This window comes from Dasypus novemcinctus, chromosome 26, assembly GCF_030445035.2.
Source record: "Dasypus novemcinctus isolate mDasNov1 chromosome 26, mDasNov1.1.hap2, whole genome shotgun sequence".
Lineage (NCBI taxonomy): Eukaryota > Metazoa > Chordata > Mammalia > Cingulata > Dasypodidae > Dasypus > Dasypus novemcinctus.
This window is the reverse complement of record NC_080698.1, coordinates 5,291,706-5,312,835: the sequence shown is the minus strand read 5'-3', so window position 1 is coordinate 5,312,835 and position 21,130 is coordinate 5,291,706. Positions and strand designations below refer to the sequence as shown.

Here is a 21,130-nt window from a genome sequence, read left to right as displayed (position 1 = left end):
GAAGAGGAGAAAGACAGTGAGCTGGCATGATGGGCGGGTGTGGTAAGCTGATGCAACAAGATGATGCAACAAGGAGACACAAATAGGAAAGACAACGAGCTGAAGTGGCTCAAGCAATTGAGTATCTCTCCCACATGGGAGGTCCCAGGTTTGGTTCTTGGTTGCTTCTAAAGAGAAGATGAGCAGACATAGAGAGCACACAACAAATGGACACAGAGCAGACAGCAAGCACAAGGGGGCAGGGGAATAAGTAAAAAAAAAAGTCTTAAAAAAAAAAAGAACTAATTGAAAGAGTTTATCTGTGCTATCAGATTGTTATTTTGTTGATGATCTTAGAAATAAAATTTTCCTACGTTTAATAATTCCATGGCATTGCCTTTCAAATATTTTTATTAATTCACTTTATTATCTGGAGATATATCCTATTAATTTAAGAACTACATTATACATATAATACCAAATCTGATATAAGATTTTAGGAGTAATATTTGACTCCCAGGAAGATGGCAGACTAGAAAGACATAGGCCCCTTCTCCAGAAAAATAGCTAGAGGACAACCTGAAACAGCCTAGAAAAAGATCTTCTAGGGTTTAGGACACCAGGCGAAGGCTGGACACCACCCAGAAGAAGGAACAAAGAAGGGAAACTGCAACAGCAGAATTGTGAGTTGAAACCAGTGGCCGCTGCTGCTGACACCCTTCCCCTCATAAAAGACACTACAATTCTCGGGCCTCTAAACCTGGGACTACAGACAAAGGGGGCTCCAGGGATCTACCACCCCAGGAAAGGGAGGGAGAGGAACACAGCCTAAGGCTAACCTGCTTCTCACCCACACAGTTGGTCTGCTGTGTCCCAGGAGCCCTTCCAGGCCAGGTGGGGCCGGACCATGTTTGCCTTGGAATCAGCAAGAGGCTAAAGATACAGGACCTACCCAGTCTCCTTCTCTACTAACTGGGACTGACTGCTGAGGACTCAGAGGGAGTGGAAAAATTTCCAACCTGGGAAAAGGGAGGGGGCTGCTAGAGAAGGTCTGAGAACCATCTCTGAGAAAGTCTGAATTACAAGGCTCATAGCCTTCAGACAGGAAGATCTATCACATCAATCCCATCTGTGCTGCAACAAATATACTCTGACCAGGCACTGAACTGAGAACTGCCAAAGAGCGCCATCTTCTGGCAGATCAAGGAAGTGCATGTGAGAAAATTAAAAATAAGTAGTAGTATTTTGAGAAGATAAACATGAAAGTTTAAAGATAAACCACTGATTAACACTGTAGACCCTTAATTATTTGCAATGTTGAAAATACATGTTCAGGGAAAAGGACTTGGCCCAGTGGTTAGGGCGTCTGTCTACCACCTGGGAGGTCCGCGGTTCAAACCCCGGACCTCCTTGACCCGTGTGGAGCTGGCCCATGCGCAGTGCTGATGTGCGCAAGGAGTGCCATGCCATGCAGGGGTGTCCCCACGTAGGGGAGCCCCACTCGCAAGGAGTGCACCCGTAAGGAGAGCCGCCCAGCGCAAAAGAGAGTGCAGCCTGCCCAGGAATGGCGCTGCCCACACTTCCCGTGCCGCTGACGACAACAGAAGTGGACAAAGAAACAAAACACAGCAAACAGACACAGAGAATAGACAACTGGGGGGGGGGGGGGGATTAAATAAATAAATAAATCTTTAAAAAAAAAAAAGAAAAGAAAATACATGTTCAAACATATGCAAAAAACCTGGAAATATTTAAAAAATTGCAATAATAAGAATGAACACTTCCTGAGTGGTCACCACATGCCAGGCTCTGTGCACAACACCTGACTTGCACTATCTCAGGGAATCCTTACAGCTTTATCAGTAAATTACAATCATTATTCCCATTTATAAATGAGGAAATAGAAGCTTATGAAGGATAAAACTTGCCTAAAATCCCAGAACTAAGTAGGAAAGCTGACCCTTGCAGATCTCAGAATACATGCTCTTGTCTTCTGCTACATTGCTTCCCCATGTATACAGTTAAAATACCTATACATTCCACATCACCAAGTAATATGAGAATCTGAAATTGCTTTGTGGATGGCTACTGGTAGGAAACTGATAGATAGCTTTCCTGTCATCTCCAAAGTAGAGTAAGAATCTAAGACTGGCATTTCAGTTTCCTAACATATCTTTAACTCTAGCCAAGATCCTTGAATAGAGTGTTTCCATGGCCCGACATAATTGTACTAAACTAAAGCAAAACAAAGAGATAATGGAGGATGGTGGAACTCAAAACTGGCTTTTTTCTCCTCTGGCAATTAGAAGCATTGTCCCATTTACCTTATCAGAAGAGGTCATTCGTTTTGAACAGTGCCACCCTATAAAAATCTCATCAAATAATGCCTAGCAGACCTAATGGAAATTGCATTTTATCATTTTTAATAAAAAGGCAACCTGGTGAGTGGTAGTGGGCAATAAGAAAGGTACCTGAAGAAGTACAAAGGGAGCAGTATCTGGTGTGTTAAAAGAGGATGCAAGAGGACTTCACTTCTGACCATGATGGAATATCAGGGACTGGATTTACCCTCCTGCCTGAAACAACCAAAAACCTAAACAACAATAACAAAAAGAAAACCCAGAAAATAATCACAAGAAACAATGGTTTTAAAACTGTGAACATCAGGCAATAAAGAACAAGGATGCTTGAGATGGGGAATAAAGGAGATGGGGCCTGGGAGTGTCGCAGCTACTGCCTTGAGAGGTTCCAGGCTATGCAGAGGAGGAGGAACTGAGGCGCAGCACAGCCGAGCCTGAGTTAGGGAGACAGCACCAAGAATCCAAGGATAAGCACCGAGAACTCATAGGACAGAGTACCAGAGAGGGAGAGCTAGAGAGAGAGCCCTAGAGATCTGCAGAGGATTCCCTCGCCTTTTCAGCAGAGTCCTACTGAGCAGTGCCTGCATTTAAGGAAAGGCTGAAGGAAAAAATACCTGAAAGGATGGGAGGGAACAGTAACAGGGCCAGGAATAGTGCTTTCTCACCAGCCAGATGGAAAAACTAGTTAAAAATTAATGGAACATTGGTGTTGCCTTAGGAGAAGGGAATGATTAATTCTAGCCTTGGCACTGTTTTGGACGTGCTTAACAAAGCTGGAAAATGTGAAAGGATCAAACTGTTTACAAATAACATAACTGCATCCCAGAACAAAGCTCAAGAAGATTTTATTAGGAAGAAAAAATTATGCAGCACCAACAAGGTGAAACTTACAACTTCTGTCATGCCAAGAAGCAGAGAACATGACCTGCAAAAATTAATCAATATAAATCAACCCAGAACTGATAGAGATGTTAGAATGAGTAGCGAAGGCCATAAAATAGTTATAACTGTATTCCATATGCTTAATAAGATAAGTAGAAACATGGATGATTAAAAAAAAAGACAAACTTGGGAAGTGGATTTGGCTCAGTTGATAGAGCGTCTACCTACCATATAGGAGGTCCAGGGTTCAAACCAGGGTCTCCTGACCCGTGGGATGAGCTGGTCCACGCTCAGTGCTGATGCTCGCAAGGAGTGCTGTGTCATGCAGGGGTGTCTCCTGCATTGGGGAGCCCCACACGCAAGGAGTGCGCCCTGCAAGGAGAGCAGCCCTGAGCAAAAAAAAAAAAAAGTAAAAAAAAAAAAAAGTGCAGCCTGCCCAGGAGTGGCACCGCACACATGGAGAGCTGACACAGCAAGATAACAAAAGAGACACAGACTCCCAGGGCTGCTGACAAGAATGCAAGTAGACACAGAAGAACACACAGCGAATGGACACAGACAGCAGACAATGGGGGGCAGGGGAGGGGAGGGGGGAAGGAGAGAGAAATAAGTAAAAAAAAACAAAACCTAAAAAAAAAAAAGACAAACTCAATTGAAGTTCTAGTGATTAACATTAGGATGTCTGAGATGAAAAAATACACTGAATGGGATTACAGCAGATTAGATTTTTCAGAAGAGATGAGTTTTTGAAGGTATTCATCTAAAAAATCACATGAAGGTAGAATTTGATAAGTTAAAGATGTACAATATAGGAAACGGACTTTGGCCCAGTGGTTAGGGCATCCGTCTACCATATGGGAGGTCCGCGGTTCAAACCCCGGGCCTCCTTGACCCGTGTGGAGCTGGCCATGCGCAGTGCTGATGCGCGCAAGGAGTGCCGTGCCACGCAAGGGTGTCCCCCGCGTGAGAGCCCCACGCGCAAGGAGTGTGCCCGTGAGGAAAGCCGCCCAGCATGAAAAGAAAGAGCAGCCTGCCCAGGAATGGCGCCGCCCACACTTCCCGTGCCGCTGACGACAACAGAAGCGGACAAAGAAACAAGATGCAGCAAATAGACACCAAGAACAGACAACCAGGGGAGGGGGGGAAATTAAATAAATAAATAAATCTTTAAAAAAAAAAAAAAAAAAAGATGTACAATATAAACCTTAAAGCAACTACTAAAATAAAAAAAAATCAAAAACAAAAACTCAAAGTTATAGTTAATATGCTAACAAAAGAAAATAACAATCATAAAAAATGCTCAATTTATTCCAACTAAGGTAGAAAAAGAGAAAAAAGATGAAAGCACAGATGGGTTATATACATAACAAACAACAAGATAAATTAAAAATCTAACAATATCAATAGTCACACTAAATGTATATGGTTTAAATGCCCAATTAAATGACAGAGATTGTTAAATTGGCTAAAAAAGTGGGAGTCAACTATAGTCTGCCTATAAGAAGCACAATTTAATGTTGGACAAATAGATTTTAGAGCAAAGAATATTACCAGGAATAAAGAAGGTCATTTTTTTTTTGAGGTAATGGGGGCTGGGGATTGAACCCGGGACCCCGTATGTGGGAAGCCAGGAATCAACCACTGAGCAACATTGGCTCCCCTGAATTGGGTTTTTCGTTTGTTTGCTGTTTGCTTTTTTGTGTTTAGGAGGTACCAGGAACTGAACCTGGAAACTCCCATAGGGGAAGCAGACGCTCAACTGCTTGAGCCACATCCACTCAGCAGAAGGTCATTCTTTTAAAGAAAGATTATATTATTGATTTCTCACTCCCCCTCGTTGTTTCTGCTTGCAGTCTGCTTTCTGTGTCTGCTTGTCTCCTCTTTAGGAGGCACTGGGAACCAAACCCAGGACCTCCCATGTGAGAGAAAGGTATTCAATTACGTGAGCCACCTCTGCCTCCTGCTCTGGTGTCTCCTCTTTGTGTCTCCTTGTGGTGTCATCTGGTTGTATCAGCTCACCACGCCAGCCAGTCTTGCCAGTTTGCTGTCTTGCTTCTCTTCTCTAGGAAGCACCAGAAACCAAACCCGGGATCTCCCATGTGGTAGGCGGATGCCCAAATGCTTGAGCCACATCTGCTTCCCAGAAGGTCATTATACAGTGATAAAGAGGACTCTTAAATAAAGGACCCAACACCCCTAAACATTTATGAACCAGTTAACAGTTTCAAATACATGAAGCAAAAATGTGATAAAACTGCAAGGAGAAATAGATCCATAATCTATTATGGGCATTTCAACATTCTCTCCATAACTGAAAGAACAAGGAGGCAGAAAGCCAGCACAAAACCAGCACTCACAGAGTAGATTTAAACAACAATCTTAATCAATTTGACCTGACCGACGTTTATAAATACTTCACCCAGCAACAGTAGAATACTCATTCTTCTCCATTGCTCCTGGATAATTTACTATGGTACAGCACATTATGGACCATAAAACAAGTCTCAATAAATACAAAAAGATTTGAGTCATATCAAAGAAGAAATAAAATTAGAAATTAGAAACTATTTTGAACTGAATAAAAATAAAAATACGACATACCGGAATTTGTGGGATGCCACTAACGCATACTTTGGGGAAATTTATAGGATTAAATACTTATTTTAGAAAAGAACAAAGGTCTCAAATCAATTACCTCAACTTCTATCCTAAGAAATCAGAAAAAGAAGAGAAAATTAAATATGAAGTACAAAGGAAGGAAATAATAGAGAATCTGTGGAATAGAAAATAGAGAAAGAGAAAACCAGTGAAACAAAAACCTTGTTCTTTGAGAAGATCAATAAAAATAATAACTCTAACCAGAATGATCAGGAAAAAAAAAAGACATAAGTTTACTGCTCTCAGGCATGAGAGAAGTGAAACTACTATAGATTCTACAAATATTAAAAGGATAAGGAAATATTATAAACTGCTCTATGCCAATAAATTTGACAACTTTGATGAAACACACAACTTTCTTGAATAACACAAACTACTATAGCTCATTGAAGAAACAAATAATCTGAATAGCCTTGTTTAAAGAAATTGCAATTATAGCTAAAACTTCTTCACAAAAGAAAACTTCAGGCCCACATGCTTTACTGGGGAATTCTACCAAACATTTAAGGAATTATTAAACCAATTCTTCATAAACTCTTCCAAAATACTGAATAGAGGGGAATACTTTCCAGCATTACCTTGAAGCTAAAACCAGACAAAGATACTACAAAAAAGTATATACCAAGCTCTCGTAATGAACACAGATGCAAAATTTTCAAAACAAAACTTTAGTAAATTGAGTCCCACAATAAATTTAAAGAACCATACATCATGATTAGGTGGGGTTTATCTCAGAAATGCAGGGATAATTTAACATTTGGAAATCAATGTAATTCACCATATTAACCTATAAAAAAGAAAAATCATAGATCAATTCAAAGGATATAGAAAGACTATCTGACAAAATCCAACATTCGTTCTTTATAAAAATTCTCAAAAAACTAAGAATAAAAGGGAACTTCCTCTACTTGAAAAAAAGGTACTTATGAAAAACCTCTGGTTAACATTAAACTTAATGGTGAAAGACTGAGTGCCTTTTTCCTAAAGTCAGGAACAACACAGTATGTCCATTCTCACCACTTCTTTTCAGCTTTGTACTGGAGGTTTTAGCCTGGGAGATCAGGCAAAAACAAAGAAATGCAAGAAATACAGATTGGGAAGGAAAAAATAAAACTTTTTATTTACAGACAACATAGTATCTCTAGAAAAGCCAACACAATTATAAAAAAAGCTACTAGAATTAATAGTTGCATTAAGCAAGGTTGCAGGATACACGATCAACATACAAAATCATTGTACTTCTATATATTAGCAATGAATAGTTGGAAAAGGAAATTTAAAAAAACAACACCATTTACAATAGCATCAAAATGTGAAATACTTAGGGATAAATCTAACCAAAGATGTGAAAGACCTGTACACTGATAACTATAAAAGATTGCTGAACGAAAGTAAAGAAGATCTAAATAAATAGAGACGTCCTTGTTCATGTGTCAGAAGACTCAATATTGTTAAATGTCAGTTCTTCTCAAATTGAAGTATAAATAGATTTCAACAAAATCCTAACCAGATTCCTATTAGGCTTTTTTGCAAGATTGAAAACCTGATTCTAAAATTCTTATGGAAATGCAAAGAACCTAAAAAAGCTGAAACAATTTTGAAAAAGAAGAACAAAGTCGGAGGGTAAACACTACCTGATTTCAGAACCCAGTGTAAAGCTAGAGCAATTCAAACTGCGGTATTGGCACAAAGATGGACAAAAGGATCAAATAACGAGAAAGGAAAGTCCAGAAACCGCTGCCCCCCCATATACAGATGACTGTTTTTGACAAAGGTTCAAAGGAAATACAGTGATGCTGCTATAATCTGACAACCATATGCAAATCAAAAAACCACCAAAACCTTGGATCCATGTAGTGCATTACATATAAAAATGAACTCAAACCATTTAAATAAAATGTAAATATAAATCAATATATAAAGATGAAACTAGATTAGTGGTAGGGCTGGGGAAGCAATGCTAAGGGGGTATGGAGTTTTTCTTTTTGGAGTAATGAAACAATTCTAAATTTTTTTGTGATGATGAATGTACAATATTGGGATTATACTAAAAGCCACTGATTATATACTTTGAACAGATTGTATGGTATGTGAATATATCTCAATAATGTTGCTTAAAAAATAAATAATTGTGCAAGAATAGCCAGAAATAGCAGGGGAAGCACAGAGAGATTGAAAGGTGAAGAATTTTCTTGTTTACTTGTATGCCTATTTTTTATTATTCTTAGTATTGAAATAATGAAAATGCTCTAATAATGACTGAAGTGATGAATGTACAACTATATGATTATATCAACCATCACTAATTGTACACTTTGGATGAACGGTATGCTTTATTAATATGTACCAATAAAATTGATTTGTTTAAAAAAAAGCATGTTGCTGACAAATCAAAGATTTTCCTGCTTTTAAGCTTTTTCTTACTTTTGTCCAGTGATGATGGACATCCATTGTTCCTAGCATCACATGGCCCACAGCACTCACTCCGGAACGGTCTGTAAATATTATTGTACATCCTGATGAGGAAACACAAACCCTTTGGTCACTGTCTAGATATTCTTCATTCTCTTAACACTGTGCAAATTACTTAAATTTAAATTTAGTGTATAAATTCAGTAGAAACTTAATGGCTAATTTTATGTCACTGCTTTATTCAAAGGAACAGATTTAAAAATTCAGCTGTGATAAAGTCACATCGGCAAAGACTTTTAACACTTAGTTTCCCCTACAATTTACATGTGTACAACAGCTAAGTAAAACTCGGAAAGCATATTAGAGGGAAGCAGATGTGGCTCAAGTAATTGTGCTCCCGCCAACCACATGGGAGGTCCCTGGTTCGGTTCCCAGTGCCTCCTAAAGAAGGCAGTGAGCTGGAGAGATAGGCAGGTGCAGTGAGCTGATGCAACAAGATGAAGCAACAAGAGACACAGCGAGGAAAAAAAATGAAACAAAGCAACAAAGCAACAAAGCAGGGAAAGGAGGTGGCTCAAGTGAATAGGCACCTCCGTTCCACATTGGAGGTCCCGGGTTCGGCTCTCGGTGCCTCCTAAAGAAACAAGGAAGATGAAAAGGCACAGCAAGTGCAACAATAAAGGGGTGGGGAGAAATGAATAAATAAATAAATAAAATAAATCTTAAAAAAAAAAAAGGCATATTGGAAAATGTTTTACCTTTTGCATTTTTAAGTATATCCAGGTTCTGCTGTGCCAAACGGCCTAAACTATGCAGCTGGCTACAGCGGTGGGCAACCCCCCAGCTCCTCTGCCACCTAGTCCATAAAAAAAACAAACAGGCGGATTAGCAACCAGCAGCATGGAAGGAGGAAATAAGCATTCACCCCAAAGTCTTGAATCTTGTGAAAGTCAATTATTTTCTTTCTGTAGTAGGCCCACAACATGTTTTAAATTACCTTATGCTTCCTAAACTAGCTGATTTTTCAAGAAGCAATCAAATAAAATGAATTATTTATTCACCCAGGACAACTAACAAAAGGAGGACGATGGAAAATGCCCACCTCAAAAAACAGGAGTATGTATAACAGCAAGCAAGCCAGTTCTCTCCACCTGCCCCATGGGATCTAAGCCCCCTCTCAATCAGAAACAGAGTGAGCATCACCATTCCAAAATCCTCATGACTGAGGAATCAACAATGGACTAAAGTAGACTATTATTCTATTATAGACATTATTATTCTAGCAATGGAAGAACTTGTATCATTGAAATTAAAGGCAGTGGCCACCAAGGTTCTGAGGGGAGGAAGAGGGAAAAAATAAGTGTAACATGGGGGCATTTCTGGAGCACTGGAATTGTCCTGCATGACATTGCAATCAATGATGGATATAGGCCATTACACATTTTTTCAAAACCTATAAAATTGTGCAGGGCAAAGAGTAAACCATAATGTAAACTATAGACCATAATTAGTAGCAATGCTTCAGTATGTGTTCATCAATTCGAACAAATACACCACACTAATGAATGATGTTGTTAATGAGGAAAATCTAGGAGGGGGAGGAGGTAGGAGTATTTGGAAATTCCCTATATTTCTGATGTAACATTTATGTAATCTTAAGCTTCTTTAAAATTTTTTTCAAAAAATGAATTGTTTACCAGAGGGTGAAAACATGGCTACTATGTTCAAATATCCAGGAATTTAAAACAAGCAAATATACTATTTTAAAATAAGATGAAATGAGAAAAGGACGGAAAGAAAAATCTTTTTCTCCTCCAAATTGTCAAATGATGATTTTGCTTTAGATTAAAGTTCTAACTAGGAATTCCAGTTAGGTTTATCAGGTCCTTTTTATCCTATACTAGTGAAAGAGATTTTCATGACATCAGATAATCTGCTTGTTTTATAAACTAATATAAAATCTTAGCAACAAAATGGAACCTGATGTACAAATGATGTCATGGAGGTACCACTGTGTAAGTATAAAAAGCACTGATCTTCTACCTTGCAGGTAGAATAAAGAAAATGTAAACATGTGTGAATGAGTTAGATGATTATAGGCACTCAAAGTACTTTAAGTTCTTTAAGTCCTAACATTGATTCTGATGAAAATCATTTCTCACAAAAACTTTATTTTTCCTTTATATCCCACAATTCAAAAACTAAGATACAGTTTTCAAGGAATTAATATTAATTTTTGATTATTTGTAATTAAATATATATTAAATGATAAAGCTACAAAATAGTGTTCTTACTAAAAAACTATCTTTCACATAGGCTGTTCAGAAGTAAAAACAATGTTGTTGGTCACAATGCCTCCATTTATGGAGGGCTGGCTAATTTGTCCCTAGGTGGAGAAGCACTCATGCCCATGGTTTTCAAGCTGTTTGGTCTCAGAACCCCTTTACAAGCTTAACAATTGAGAACTTGGAGGAGTTTTGTTTATGTGGGTTATCTATTAATATCAATTGTATTATAAATGAAAACCAAGAAATTTCTCCACAATATTGTAAAGTCATGCTTATTTGTTTTTAAGTTATCCATTCATGAGTATTGTTGGCTTGGTAGGAAGATGGCAGAGTAGGAAGCTCCAGGAATCAGTCACCAAAACAGCTACTGAACTGGCAGGAACTGTCTCAATCACTCATTTTGAAACTTTGGAGTCTAGGGGAACCTGTGCAGCATCCAGGGAAAAGTGGGAGGAAGAGGCTGGTAAACTGAGATGAAGACTATGAGCTCACCCTCCCCCAGCTTTGTGGAAGGCAAAGGAATGGACTGGAGCCCTGGTTCCTGGCACAGCTTGCTGGTGCCAGGGTGGGGCACAAAGCCCTCGTCTTCCACACTCTGGGTGTATGGGGTCTGATCACAGAGTTCTACCTTTCATCAGCTACTTCAGATCTCTGCTTGCCCCCAACCAGCTTGGAGGGCAGCCATTGTTCGAAACACTCTTGGGCAAAGGTGGCAGAGGAATCTTAGCTAGTGAGCTTCCTCAGAACTATAGAGGAACACAGTTAATTGGCTGCATTAACCCGGCAAGTGCTAAATCAAGAAAATGCAGCTTCAAAAACCATAGTCCAGGGAAACGGACTTTGGCCCAGTGGTTAGGGCATCCGTCTACCACATGGGAGGTCCGCGGTTCAAACCCCGGGCCTCCTTGACCCGTGTGGAGCTGGCCATGCGCAGTGCTGATGCGTGCAAGGAGTGCCGTGCCACACAAGGGTGTCCCCCGCGTGGGGGAGCCCCACGCGCAAGGAGTGCGCCCGTGAGGAGAGCCGCCCATCGTGAAAAGAAAGAGCAGCCTGCCCAGGAATGGCGCCGCCCACACTTCCCGTGCCGCTGACGACAACAGAAGCGGACAAAGCCGCTGACAACAGAAGCGGACAAAGAAACAAGACGCAGCAAACAGACACCAAGAACAGACGACCAGGGGAGGGGGGGAAATTAAATAAAATAAATAAATCTTAAAAAAAAACAAAAAACAAAAAACAAAAAACCATAGTCCAAGAAGCCCTTGACACCCTTGCTGGCCCCTTCTCCACCCCTCCACGATGCAGGGTAGAGCTGGCTAGTGCTCCCATTGTGGGCCCTTAGCCTGGTTCACATCTGGGGTACATGCATGTCAGTGCCAGTCTGAGGTCTCAGGTGGAAGTCTGAGACTGAGGTGGGAGGAACAAGTCTCAGGCTTGCCGTCCCAGAGTTTGAGAAGTAGCTTGCAGACAGTGGGGAGAGCGTGAGAAACAATTTAGTTAAAGAAGACTGTATTAAGGCACTCAAGAAAGCATTAGGTCACTCAAAAGCACCCAGGAGGGGGTGAAAGACTATTTCAAAGGGAGTAGAAGGGGTAATCATTCACACTACTGTAAATGAGGGGTGGGGGTGGGGGGTCACAACAATAAGCACAAGCCCAGGAAAAGAAGCAGCTCTGCAGCTCCAGCTTCATGTAGACAAAATTCTTCTTGATAGGAGGAGGTATAAGTGCTGAAGAGACCACCAGCCAAAGGAGAGACAATTTGTAAGGACAATGAAAGGTGCTTTTTGCTTTGGTTTGTTTGTTTAGTTCTGGGCATTCAAGAAAATCTGTCACATCACTGGGTGGACACAACTTAACAGATAGCTTAGGGACAAAACCCCAGAGTTAACACTTTAAAATATTAAAATGTAAAGTGTGCAACAAAAGATTACAAGACAAAGAAACGGGAAATGATGGCCCATTCTCAGAAACAAGATAAAAATCTAGAAACCATCAACAAAGACTTACTGGACCGAGACTTCAAAATACTGATGCTCAATATGCTCAAGGAAATAAAGGACATCATAGGAAAGAACTAAAAGGTATGAGGAAAACAATGAATGAACATTAAGGGGACCTCTCCAGAGAAAAACTGCAGTTGAAGAACACAATAAATGAAATGAAAAATTCCCTAGAGAGTTTCAACAGCAGATTGGAGGTGGCAGAAGAATCAATTATCTCGAAGACAAGAAAACTGAAATGATTCTTTCTGAGGAACAGAAAGAAAAAAGAATAAAAAAGAAAGAACAGAGCCTAAGAGACCTGTGGGACACCATCAAATGTACCAGTACATACATTACGGTGTACCAGAAGAAGAAAAGAAAGTGTTAGAAGGCATATTCAAAGAAATGAAGCAGAAAACTTCTCAATTTTTTTTTCCTTACAGGGCATACTCCTTGCATATGGGGCTCCCCTACGTGGAGGACACACATGTGTGGCATTGCACTCCTTGCATGTGGCAGTGCTGCACGTGGGCCAGCTCACCACACGGGCCAGGAGGCCCTGGGTTCGAACTCTGGACCTCCCATATGGTAGGCGGGCGCTCTATCAGTTGAGCCACATCCGCTTCCCAAACTTCTCAAATTTGATGAAAGACATGAATAGGTACCTTCAAGAAGCCCCCAAAACACAAAATAAGATAAACTCAAAGAGAATCATGTAATGACACACAGTAAGCATACTGTCCTATGCCAAGGAGAGACTTCTGAAGACTGCAAAAGAAAAGCAACAAGCTAAATACAAGGGAATCACAGTAAGTTTAACTACCAACTTCTCATCAGAAACCACAGGGTGGGTGAGTGGGGGTATATAGGAATCCCCTATATTTTTGATGTAACATTTATATAATCTAAAAAGTCTTTATAAATAAAATAAAAAAGAAAAAAAGAAACTATGGGGGCAAGAAGGTAACAGTATGACATATTTAAAGTGTTGAAAGAAAAGAAAATAATCGTCAACTAAGAATTTTCTCTCCAGCAATACTTCCTTTCAAATATGAGGCAGAGTGTGGCAGTTTGACATTATTTATGAATTCCAAGAAGAGATGTTCATTATGTTTACGAACTGGTCTGTTCCTCTGGGTGTGATAATCTTTCACTGTATTAAATTCAAAGGTTTTACATAAACTTGATTATATTAAGATTAACCATGTTATTTGGTGTGCAGGGTTGAATCTCTGACCCCTGACCCCTTGGTGGGATATATAAATGGACACTCACACAGAAAAAGACACAGACAGAGATACACAGAGGAACAGAGAGAGCTCCATAGACATGGAGGAGGAGAGAACTTGTCAGTTTTGATCCTGCAGCCCAGGAAGAGAGATGAGCCATTTGCCTGATAGTCTACAGCTGACCTTGTGCCAAGAGCAGAGCAGCTGAGCCCAGAGAGAAACAAGCCCTCCAGCCTACAGATGAGATCAGAAGATGCTGGGTCCATGGAGCCTGACAAGGAAAGAAAAGGCTGAACCCTCATGAATGTCGCCTACCATCTTGCTTCAAAATGTGGCAACAGAATTTGCTGAGGAAGTAATCTAGAGCTGGACTCTTTAGGGCCTTATAACTACAAGTTTTTACCCCCAAATAAATACCCTTTATAAAAGCCAAAGATGTCTGGTACTTTGCATCAGCACCCTTTCAGCTGACTAATACACAGAGATCAAGAAATTCCCAGGAAAAACAGAAGCTAAGGGAATTCATCATCACTAGACCTGCCCTACAAGCAATGCTGAAAGGGAGTTCTTTAGATTGAAAGGACAGGACATGAGATAGTGGATCAAAACAGCATAAAGAAATAAAGCCCTCCAGTAAGAGTAGCCATAGGGGTAATTAAAAATGCCAGCAAAATTGGATTTATTTTTTTGGTATGTATCTCTACTTCTTAGTTCTTACAGTGCTAAAATGCAAATACATGAAAAGTAATGAAAAACTGATAGTTTTGTACATACAATATACAAACCAATAATTTGTAACAAGTAGAAAAAAAGGTGGTGGTGTGGAGGGGAATAGGAACAGTGTGTGTGCATGCTACTGAAGCTAAGCTGATATCAAATCAAATATGACTGCAATAGATTTAGGATATTAAATTTTAACCAGGTAGCCACAAAAAAATACATAAAAAATATATTTAGAAAGCAATGAGAAGGGACTCAAAATGGTATGATACAAAATATTAAATATGGAAGTAGGCATTAATGATAGAAATGAGGGTCAAAAAGGTATCAGACTTACAAAGACAAAACAGAAAAATGGGAGAAGAAAGTAATGTGTTACCAGTAGCTACTTTAAACGTAATGGGACAAAACTTTCCAGTCAAAAGGCAGAGAGTGGCAGAATGGGTAAAAAAAAGCATGACCCAATGATATGCTGTTTACAAGAGACTCAAATTCAAAGGCATAAATAGGTTGAAAGTGAAGGAGGGGAAAAAATTAACCATGCAAGTAGTAACCAAAAGAGAGCTCGAGTAGCTATAATAATATCAGATAAAACAGACTTAAGTTAAAAAACTGTTATAAAGGACAAAGAAGGTCATTATATATGGATAATGGTCAGTTCAACAAAAAGACATACTTATAAATACATATATGCTTAACAGCAGAGCCCCAAAATATTTGAAACAAATATTGACAGATTTGAAGGGAGAAATAGACGGTTGCTCATTAATAGCAGCAGACTTCAATGTATCATTTGAACCATGGATACAATGTCTAGACAAATTCAATAAGGAAATAGAAGACTTGGACTATACTCTAAACCTGCTGAGACTTAACAGATAAAGAGCAGCAAAATACACATTCTTTTCTAGTGCACAGGGATCATTATCCAGGACGTACCATGTATTAGGTGACAAAACAAGTCTCAATAAAAAAAAAAAAAACAGGGACGCGGATGTGGCTCAACTGATAAGAGTATCCACCTACCATATAGGAGGTCCAGGGTTCAGTACCCAGGGCCTCCTGACCTGTGTGATGAGCTGGCACATGCACTGTGCTGCTCCATGCAAGGAATGCTGTGCCACGCAGGGGTGTCCCCTGCGTAGGGGAGCCCTACATGTAAGGAGCATGCCCCTCAAGGAGAGCCACCCTGCATAAAAAAAAAGCGCAGCCTGCCCAGGAGTGGTGCCACACACATGGAGAGCTGATGCAGCAAGATGATACAACAAAAAGAGACACAGATTCCCAGTGCCACCTGACAAGAAAGCAAGGGGGCACAAAATACACAGCAAATGGACACAGAGAACAGACAACAGGGTGGGGGTGGGGAGAGAGAAATAAATAAATAAATCTTAAAAAACAAACAAACAAACAAATCCAAATCATTAAATACATGTTCTCCAACAACAATGGAATGAAGCTAGAAATCATTAACAGGAAGTGGATGTGGCTTGAGCAGCTGGGCACCAGCCCACCACGTGGGAGGTCCTGGGTTTGGTTCCTGGTGCCTCCTAGAAAGACGATGAGCACACAATGAACAGACACAGAGAGCAGACAGCAAGCACAAAACAATGAGGGGAGGGGGAGAGAGGGGGAGGATGGGGGAGAGAGGGGGAGGATGGGGGAGAGAGAGGGGGACGGGGGGCAGGAGAGAGAGAGAGAAATCAGTAACAGAGAAATGGAAAATTAAAAAATAGGAAATTACACGACATGCTCTTAAACAACCAATGTGTTAAAGAGAAAATCACAACGAAAATTAGGAAATATCTTGAGATGAATGAAAATGAAAATACAACATATAAAAACATGGATGTAGCAAAGGCAGTGCTGAGAGGTAAATTTATAGCTCTAAATACTTACATTTTGTTTATTTTTTAAAAGATTTATTTATTTATTTATTTCTCTCCCCTCCCCCTCCCTGCCCCGGTTGTCTGTTCTCTGTGTCTATTTGCTGCATCTTCTTTGTCTGCTTCTGTTGTTGTCAGCCGCACAGGAATCTGTGTTTCTTTTTTTGTTGTTGTTGCATCATCTTGTTGTGTCAGTTCTCCGTGTGTGCGCGGCACCATCCCTGAGCAGGCTGCACTTTCTTTCGCGCTGGGCGGCTCTCCTTATGGGGCGCACTCCTTGCGCGTGGGGCTCCCCTACGCGGGGGACACCCCTATGCGGGGGAAACCCCTGCGTGCCACGGCACTCCTTGTGTACATCAGCACTGCGCATGGGCCAGCTCCACACGGGTCAAGGAGGCCCGGGGTTTGAACCGCAGACCTCCCATGTGGTAGACGGACGCCCTAACCACTGGGCCAAGTCCGCCGCCTAAATGCGTACATTTTAAAAAGAAGAAAGATCTTAAATCAGAGATCTAACTTCAAAACCATGGGTCTAGAAAAAGAACAAACTAAACCCAAAGCGAGCAGAATCAAGGAAATAACAAAGATTAGTTAAACGAAATAGGAAATTAAAAAAAAAAGAAAAAACATAACTAACTTGGATTTCATGAAAAGATAAATAAAATCAGCAAACCTTTAGCTAAATTGAAGAGAAAAAAAAGAGAGAACATAAAAAAAGAGAGGACATAACTAAAATCAGAAATGAAAGGGGACATTACTACTGATTCCACAGCAATAAAAATGATTATAAGAAGATTCTATGAACAACTATATGCCAAATAATTAGATAACCTTGATGAAGTGGACAAATTCCTAGAAACGCACTAACTACCTACACTGACTCAAAAAATAGAAGATTTCAACAAACCAATAACCAGTAAAGAGACTGAATCAATAATCAAAAACCTCCCAAAAGAAAAGCCCAGGATCAGATAGCTTCACAGGTGAATTTTACCAAAAATTCCAGGAAAAAATTATATCAATCTGCTCAAACTCTTCCAAAAATTATAGAGGAGGGAACATTCTAACTCACTCTATGAGGCCAACATCATCCTTATACCAAAGCAGATACTCAAGAAAAAAACACTACAGACCAATTCTAGCAAACCAAATCCAACAGCATATTAAAAGAATTATATACCAAGATTAATTGGGATTTATCCCAGGTATTTAACGGTGATTCAGTGTAAGAAAATCAATAAATGCAATACACTATATTAGCATAAAAAATGAAAACATATGATCAAATGATGCACAAAAGGCATTTGACAAAATCCAGCACCCCTTCTTAATAAAAACACTTAAAAAACTAGGAATAGAAGGAAAGTAACAACACAATAAAAGGGATATATGAAAAGCTCACAGCTAACATCTTGCTCAATGGTGAAAATGTTTCCCTCTAAGATCAGGGACAACAAGGATGCCCAATGTCACCACTGTTTTTCAACACTGTACTGGAAGTTCTAGCTAGAAGAATTAGGCAAGAAAAAGAAAAGGCACCCAAATTTGAAAGGAAGAAGTGAAACTTTCCCTATCTGCAGATAACATGATCCCTTATATAGAAAATACTGAATTTCCACAAAAAACAACTGGAACTAATGAACAAATTCAGTCAAGTGACATATACAAGATCAACACACAAAGGATCAATAGCATTTCTATACACCAGAAATGAACACACTGAAGAAGAAATCAAGTCAAAAATTTTATTTACAATAGCAATTGTGGTGGTTTGAAGCTGTATGTACCCCAGAAAAACATATCTTAAATCTAACCCAATCCTGTTGGTGTAAACCCATTGTATATAGGATCTTAGATGAGGTTATTCCAGTTAGAGTGTGACTCACCTCAATCAGAATGGATCTCAACCCTATTACTAGAGTCCTTTATAAGAGAATGAATATACACAGAGAGAAAAAGCCATGGAAGCAAGAAGCTGAAATCAATGAAACCTGGAAAAGAAGGGAGAGACCCATTTTCCTGGCCTCAAATCTATTACTGAATAAATTCCCATTGTTTAATCCAACCCATTTCCTAGTATTTTTGCTTTGAGCAGCCAAGAAAAGTAAAACAGCAACCAAAAGAATGAAATGTCCAGGAATAAATCTAACCAAGGATGTAAAGGACTTGTACACAGAAAATTATAAGACACTACTAAAAGAAATCAAAGAAAACCAAAATAAATGTAAAGTCATTCTGTGCACATGTCTTGGAAGACTAAATACTGTTAGGATGTCAATTCTACTCAAAGTGATTTACTGATTCAATGCCATCCCAATAAAAATTCCAACAGCCTTCTTTGCAGAAATGGAAAAGCCAATCATTAAACTTACATGTAAGGGTAAGGGATCCCAAAAAGCCAAAGCCATCTTGAAAAAGAAGAATGAAGTCGGAGGACTCACATTTCCTGATCTTAAAACTTATTACAGAATAATAATAACAATAATAATAATAAAAGAAAAAAGCAAAAAACAAACAAAAACTTATTACAAAGCCATAGCAATCAAATCAGCATGGTATTGGCACAAAGGCAAAAATATAGACCAATGGAAGCAAACTGAGAGTTCGGAAATCAACCCTCACATTTAAGGCCAACTGACTTTTTTTTTTTTTTTTGGTACTTGGGCTGGGGATTCAATCTGGGACCTTGCATATGGGAAGCAGATGCTCAACCACTGAGCTACATTGGCTCCCCTGAGTTGGTTTTTTCATTTATTTGTTGTTGTTTTGTTTTTAGAAGGTATCAGAGATCAAACCCAGGATCTTGAATTTGGGAAGTGAGCGCTTAACTGCTTGAACTACACACACTCTCTATGACTAACTGATTTTTGACAAGGGTGCCAAGTCCATTTAATGAGGAAAGAATAGTCTCCAATAAATAATGCTGGGAAAACTGGATGTCCATTTACAAAAGAATGAAGGTAGACCCTTACCTCACACCATATATACAAAAATCAACTAAAAACGGATCATCAACCTAAATGAAAGGACAAGAACTATCAAACTCCTAGAAGAAAACGTAGGGAAGCATCTTCAGGACCCTGTGTTCGGCTATGATTTCTTAGACTTTACACCAAAAACACAAGCAAGAAAAGAAAAAAAATTGATAAATGGGGCTTCATCAAAATTAAAAACTTGTGGGCAAAGGACGTTATTGTGAAAGTAAAAAAAAACCAACCTACTCAATGGGAGAAAATATTTTGGGAACCACATATCCAATAAGGGTTAATATCCAGGATATAAAAAGAAATTCCGCAATTCAATAATAAAAAAACAAACAACGCATTTAGAAAATGGGCAAAAGACTTGAATAGACATTTCTCCAAAGAAGACATACAAATGGCCAAAAAAAGCATGTAAAAAGATGCTCAACTTCACTAGCTATTAGGGAGATACAAATCAAAAACTACAATGAGATACCATATCACACTAGATAGAACTGCTACTATTAAAAAAAACAAAAACAAAAACAAAAAATAACAAGTGTTGGAGAGGATGTAGAGAAAGAGGAACACTCATTCATAGTTAGTGGGAGTGTAAAATGGTGCAGCTGCTGTAGAAGACAGTTTGGTAGTTCCTCAGAAAGTAACTATCGAATTACCGTAAGACCTGGCAAATCCACTTCTAGGTATATGCCCAAAATAATTGAAAGCAATGACTTGAACAGATATTTGCACACCAATGTTCATAACAGCATTATTCACAATTGCCAAAAGATGGAAGCACCCCAAGTGTCCATTCACTGATGAATGAATAAATTAAAGGTGGTATGTACATACAATGTAATATTATTCAGCTGTAGAAAGGAATGAAGGTTTGATAAATGCAATAAAATGGAAGACCTTGAAAGCATCATGTAAGACAGATACAAAAGGACAAATAGTTTATGATTTCACTAATATAAAATAATTAGAATAAGCAAACTCATAGTGTCAGAATCTAGAATATAGGTTACCAGGGAATGGGATGAGGGTAAGGAATGAGGAGTTAATGGTTAGATTGTACAGCATTTCTATTTGAGTTGATTATAAAGTTTTTGTAAGGTATGGTGATGATGGCAGCACAACACTGTGAATGTAACTAACAATACTGAATTATATATAAAAAGGAAATTTTAGGTGTATATATGTTACAAGAATAAAAATTAAACAAACCAACACAGAACTATACAATGCACTGAACCCTATTGAATAGTACAATGATAAAAGTGGTCTGTCATGAATTGTAATGAATGTCATACTAATGTAAGGTGTTAATAACAGGGTGGTAATGGGGACTCTCTATTTTGTGCATGAGTCTTAGGTAAACCCACAACTTCTTAAAAAAAAAAAGTAATAGAAATATTTAAGCTGAGACCAGCTGACAATTTTTCAGGGTCCTTATAATAGGGAGCTCCACAATGGACTGAATCACATGGCAAACTCCCTTTTTCTCTTCCTCTCAGTTTCTAGAGCTAATATTAACCACAGTTTCCAGGTTACGAAAACATTTTAAAAATTGTGATATGTAACCTAGAACCAAGAATAAAAAATCCATTCTCTCTCCTCCTCCTTTTGAAACAATTCCTGAATAGCAATCTTGTAAGATGTAGCATAATTACTTTTTCATATATAATTGTGTATGAAAAAGAATATTTTGCTTACAATCTCATAAAAAGTTCAACTATTATGCCAAAAATATCAGTATTTAAATC

At 39.0% G+C, this 21,130-nt stretch overlaps 1 protein-coding gene across 11 annotated transcripts in view; it reads right to left on the bottom strand.

Moving 5' to 3' along the window:
- TCAIM (T cell activation inhibitor, mitochondrial) overlaps window positions 1-21,130 on the bottom strand; it is a 78,919-nt gene that overhangs the window by 35,842 nt on the left and 21,947 nt on the right. For 6 of the 11 annotated variants that reach the window (XM_058288650.2, XM_058288649.2, XM_058288644.2 and 3 more), the window contains 2 exons: window positions 9,050-9,147; window positions 3,450-3,610 (listed from right to left, as the gene is read on the bottom strand). In XM_058288650.2, the coding sequence (XP_058144633.1) occupies window positions 3,450-3,610; window positions 9,050-9,147 (259 nt within the window). Of the gene's footprint in view, window positions 1-3,449; window positions 3,611-8,303; window positions 8,396-9,049; window positions 9,148-21,130 lie in introns of all 11 variants that reach the window. The other 5 variants (XM_004479730.5, XM_012520122.4, XM_012520124.3 and 2 more) reach the window with 1 other exon arrangement.